This window comes from Belonocnema kinseyi, chromosome 4, assembly GCF_010883055.1.
Source record: "Belonocnema kinseyi isolate 2016_QV_RU_SX_M_011 chromosome 4, B_treatae_v1, whole genome shotgun sequence".
Classification (NCBI taxonomy): domain Eukaryota; kingdom Metazoa; phylum Arthropoda; class Insecta; order Hymenoptera; family Cynipidae; genus Belonocnema; species Belonocnema kinseyi.
Genome location: NC_046660.1, coordinates 30426514 through 30432419, shown reverse-complemented (window position 1 = coordinate 30432419; position 5906 = coordinate 30426514). Strand labels below are relative to the sequence as shown.

At 29.9% G+C, this 5906-nt stretch overlaps 1 protein-coding gene across 1 annotated transcript; it reads left to right on the top strand.

The window, feature by feature from the left end:
- Nucleotides 1–17: 17 nt before the first annotated feature.
- Nucleotides 18–5896, top strand: LOC117170815 (acidic mammalian chitinase-like). Its single transcript, XM_033357856.1, has 4 exons — nt 18–210; nt 449–741; nt 5386–5663; nt 5743–5896. The coding sequence occupies exons 1-4, from the start codon at nt 18–20 to the stop codon at nt 5894–5896; spliced, it is 918 nt and encodes a 305-aa protein (XP_033213747.1).
- The last annotated feature ends 10 nt before the right edge of the window (nt 5897–5906 follow it).

Here is a 5906-nt window from a genome sequence, read left to right as displayed (position 1 = left end):
CAACACTGAACATAGAGATGATCGATGTGAAGATTTGCACTCACTTATTTTACAGTTCGGCTTCACTTAGAAATAACGCTTCTATAGAATTAGACGATGAATATACAGATATAGAGTTGAATGGTTATAAAAGGATCAACGATCTTCGAAAAAGAAACAGACAATTCAAAACCTTGACCGCCATAGAGGAATCATTATGGGACGATAATGGTAAAAAATTTTAAAATAAGTAAGTTTCAAATTTTCATCAAAGAATAAAATTGAATTCTATGTTAATAAAATAAAAAAAAAAGTTATTTATGAGGTCAAGAAAACCAAAAATAATAATTTTTATCACTTTATAGAATATTGGTTGATTCAAAGATGCGAGGAAAACTCGTTGATAATATTGTCGCCTTCCTGCAAAAATATAAATTAAATGGTATCGAGCTTCATTCGCAATATCTAGCTGAAAATAATGCAGTTGCTTCTGATAAGCAGAATTTCGTTTTACTATTGAAGGCACTCAAAGAAAAATTCGATAAAAATGGTTTCATTTTAGCTTTAGCAGTTGAAGCTAACGAATCGACTGCTAACAAATATGATATTAAAGAAATATCAAAGTATGTCAGCTTCATAAATTTGAGGGCATATGATTTCCACGGAAATTCTGATATTACAGCGAAAAGACCGAAAGCTGGCCATATTGCTCCACTATATCATTCATTAAAAGAAAATGCGGAAGAACAGAAATTGAATGTTGTGAGTACTTTTATTAAGATTTGTTTTTAATTAGCGTAGAGCGCAGTAAGCAGTAACAGAAAACAGGAAAATTATAATTAGTAATTTCCGAAGCATTTTAAATTTTCAAAAACTCAAATTGTTACAAATGGAGAATTGGTTAATTTCTCATCTAATTGATACAATTTATACCGCTTTTCTCGAATATCTGAGATCTAAAATCATTCTGTTTTGTTCTAGAATTTAGATTGTCCGTTTAAAAATATGTTTGTCAAGAGTTATTCAAATTCATCAGAATACATATATTTAAAATAATTTGAATTCTGTAAATAGTACATGTTCTATCTCCAAATAATTACATGTTAAATGATTTTAAATTAACAGTTTGAATTTTTTTTCATTGAACGTTTGAGTTTAAAATTATCGTAAAAAACTTTAATTTAAAATACTCAAATTTAAAATTGCTTAGAATCCTTTATCATTCATTATATTTTTTCATCGTTCTTTAAAAAATTAAGATAATATTTTCATATATTTACATTTTTAGATACATATTTACACTTTTTCATTCATTCAAAAATAATCTACAAATTGATAAAGAATAAATCTCAAAAATAGCTTTTTTTAAAAGCAGTAATTTTCTAAAGAGCGTAATCTTAGGATTTTTGTGTTTTATTTGATACCGGAATTCTTTTCCTGAAATTTTATTTCAAGAAAATTAGGAATTTTTCAAAAATAGAGGCTCTTTGTTCGGACAAACTTCGAAATATCGGGAAGAGTTGTAAAAAATCTTCTTCCCCTTTCTAATAGCTTGCATCTATTAAGAAAAAAATCAAAAATTATATGGGAAAAAAATTCTTCGCTTCCAAAATCGGTTGACTACCGCAAAGCTCATAGAATGTTTTTTTAATAATAGTAAAAACTTTAAAAGTTTGGCTAAAAATAAAAACATGGGGTTTATTGTTGTTGAAAATATTCTTTTCATGTTTTCGGAAATTAATGACAAAATAGAGAAGCTTTTCTGTAAATCCCCACCTTTTTACTGTCGTCCTATATTTTGTGTACAGTTTCAGCTCATATAAGAAAGAGATTCTATAAGTTTTATAGAGATATTGTTTATAGATCCTCTCTAGTTGTGTACACATTTATCTAAACATTTTATTGTACATAGCTTACGCTCTTTAAAAAAAATATGCAGAGATTCGATTTCCCTAAACCAATGTTTTCATTTTGGGATAGTGGTTCACCAAGAAAAAATTTTGTTAAATATTTAGTACATATTGCTATAAGTGGGGGTTTACAGGAAATCTACTTTCCAGAATTAAGGAAAACAATCAAAATTTTTTATTTTTTAAATTTTCTATATTTTCCTAGAATCAAGTGAAAGATCTAGACTTTCGAATTCTAATAAAAAAATTTAATTCCGAATGTCTACCCGAATAAAAATGCTTCGACTTGAGTTCGATTTGGTTATGTCTCGAGTTCGTCTCCAAGACATCGATTTCTAGCTGCATTTCAAAACTGAGTCGAGACATAGGCCTTCGTCTTAATGTTATGGCCACAACAGGTAAAACGGCGTTTACTTGACTTAAGGCGAGCCTTGTCTTGGCTAAGACGACGTTTACTTGACTTAAGGCGAGACGTGTCTTGGCTGAGAATATCGAACCTTTTTTGGCCCATAAATGAGATTAAAATTGATGAATGAAAAATTAGTAATTATTAAATTAGTTATTTTTAATTTCAAAATTCAGAACCGGTGGTTCTGAGCAAGTATAACCCTTAAAAATTTTCTTAAAAAATCGAAATTGTAACTTTCTAGAAGGATTTCCTAAGCCGTTGGAGATACGTAAAAACAAACAACATTTTCGGTATCTTCGTCAAATAAGTTTTAAACCGCACGTGTTGGAGTCATACAAATTCGACTCAAGAGATAAATTTATGTTTTCAAGACATACAAGCTTCTCTCCAAGACATAAATTGAAGTCTGGCTACGTCTCAAACTGAAACATGCTCAAGTCGACCTTCTCGACTTCAGCATGTCTTGATTGGGGGCAGTTCAAGTCAAACTCAAGTCGCAGAATTTTTATTCGGGCTCATAAAATAAAGTGAAAGAAAGGACTTGAAACGTGAGCATTACGAAAGAAGACATTATTTATCATTTTTTCTATTATTTTGAAGCAAATAAAGCTAAAAAATGCATCGCAATGTTAAATAATATGTTTTCTGCCACTTGGAACATAACCATATTCATTATTAGCATCGCGTATAAGTAAGACACAAAAGTATAAAGAAAGACATAAGTATAAAAGAAACATAAATCCAATCTCACTCGAACTGAGAAAGTCGAGAAAAACTGTTAACCCTAAGAACTCTAATATCGAACAAAATTTTGAATAATTAAAATGCGCTATTTGAGTAAAAAATAATGTGCTTTTTCATATGTTGAACTAAAAAATTAATCTTTCAAACAACTGATATTAGACAATGAATTTGCGATATTTTTACTTGTCGCGGAAAGTCAAAAAAACAAGGCGAAAAGAACACAATTTCAGATCAGAGTCCAAACTAATTCACAAGTCTAAAACATACGTAAGGGCAAGCAATTTTTTTCGTTTGTGAACTCTTTCCGCGCTCAGTCACTTTTCTCAAGAAAGAAACAAAGTTCTTGAGGTTCTTTTTCATGTGTATTAGGGCGTATCGAAAAAACAAAAAGTTGTTTGCGCGAAGTTGTAATAGAAATAAAAACTTCCTTTTGGGAGTCAAAAACACTCCCTTAAATTTTCATTTAAAAAATTCCTTCTGTCTCCGCATCGTAGATATAGCCAAAATCTCAAAAAACGAAGCATTTCTTTAAATTTGAACAGAAAAAATGTACTTTTTTAAAATTTAAATTACCAATAAAAATAGCTAAAAGCAAGCCGATTTTTTGTGATATTTTTTAGCTTTTTTGTGATATTTTGATTACTTGCTTGGTGGTAATGCGATATGTACCAAGTTGTAATATTGAGTCCTAAGTTTTTTGTGCGTTCGTATATTCATGTTCTTTGAGATTCCTGTTTTTTAGGACTGCTTGTTTGTGTACTCAGTTTTACTAGGCTTAATTTACTCTGTGAATAACACACCGGTGCCATTACAAGCACGAAGAACTCAAACTTGTCTCTGTGTTACCAGAATTAAATGTTTTTTGAAAGTTGTATAGATTTATTTACTTCGAATGACAAATAAAAATATATTGTATTTATGCGTGGATCGGTGTTCCATCGGAAGGCGCGTGTGATGAAGCGTAAAGTAATTTGCCTTGACTTTAAATTACAAGAAAATATTTAAAAGTGATACATATTACTCTTTATTTGGCAATAAAATAAATTTTTGGTATATAAATTACCAGAAAAAATAGTTCAAAGCATGCGAATTTGTAACCACATAACAAAAAATTAATGAAATAATTATTATCGTTTAATGATTAATTGTTTAATAAAATTAAACAATTGAAAACATTTCTTACTTTTTAGGTACAAATCCACTTGCTTCGAACTATTTTTTTGGATAATTTATATACCGAAAATTAATCTTATTGTCATTTAAAGAGCAATATATCACCTTGAATTATTTTCTTGTTTTCCGAAGGCAATAAGAATTATTTTAATGTCAATATTCCTTATACATTATTGTTGCAGCATATTGACAATACATCTCCATTAACGTATATCACACATTATATGGACAAATAGTCGAGAAACTGACTATGACTAAAAGAATATAAAAAAGTAGAATTTTTTCGATTCTTTGAAACTTCAAAGTCAATCAGGGAGGGTAAAAATGTTTCAAAGAAATTGTGTCTATACAGCGACTATATCTATGATGCGGAGAAAGGAGGCATTTTTTTAATGAAACTTTAGGGGAGTATTTTTAACTCCCAACAGAAAGTTTTCATTACTATAAGAACATCGGACAAAGAAATTTTTTTTGACACGCTATAATGTATATGCTATCATGCGTATGGCATTCCTTGTACAACTTTTAGGACATTCAAAGTGCTTTTCATATCTTTTTATATTGTATTTTTCAAATATGTGAATTTTTTCTTATTTATAAACAAACGTTTTTTGCAATAAATGTAAATCTTTAACAATGTTTTTTTATATGGGGCAGATGCAGCTTTTTCTCACGAATCCAAACATATTAAAAACTCATTTTTCATAACAATGTAACGTATATACCTTTTAGTTTGGACGACAGGATAAATCTGATGATTTTATGGAATTTTCACTTTTTGAACGTCGTTAAAAGTTATTTTGATCCCCTAAATAAAATTATTATCCGGATAAACGAATTTTCTCTTAGCTTCTCATAGAATAATATGAGCTACTTTTTCCTACGAATAATAAGAAAATTCTTGTGGCTCCAAAGCTCAGAGTCTTGTATGATTGAACTTTTTAATCGTTATAATTAATATAGCTGCATCTAGAAAGATATAAAATAAGGTTCAAAATTTGTGAAAAAGAAAATATCGCCAGTCTTTACATTTATTAATAAGGGAAAACGAATATTATTTATAAAACATAAAGTTATTTGTGACTCAGTTTATGCAAAACGCCCAGTTTTGCCCCATTTTACAGTACTTTAAATTCATGTGATGATTGTTCATAATAAATTTCGTTTCAGGATTACATTGTGAAATACTGGCTTTCGAAAGGTACACCATCAAACAAGTTAATACTGGGAACTACTTTTCGCGGAATTGACTATACTTTAGCTAATCCAAAAATAGTTGGTAGGGACGCAACAGTTGTGGTAGATCCAAAATATTCTATACCGCCCACAAGCTATTACTTTACTTGTCCATGGGAAAGGAATCGTATTTGGACCACTTTGTGGGACAAAGAACAGCAAGTTCCATATATCTCCAAAAGGGAGGAAATGATTGCCTACGAAAATGTTGCGTAAGTTTTCGCATAGAATTTTGTTCAAGTTTCTGTTTCAATGAGGATAAGAATATTTAATTAAAATATTTATGTTTAGGTCCATTAAGTTGAAGGCTGAATATGCTAAACGCATGCAGCTTGGTGGGGTATTTGCAGATAGTATAGAAGGAGATGATTTCAGTGGACACTGTGGAGGAGAGAAATTTACACTTCTGAAGGCTATGAGCCGAGTCCTGAGAGACAAATGTTAAATTATTGTAT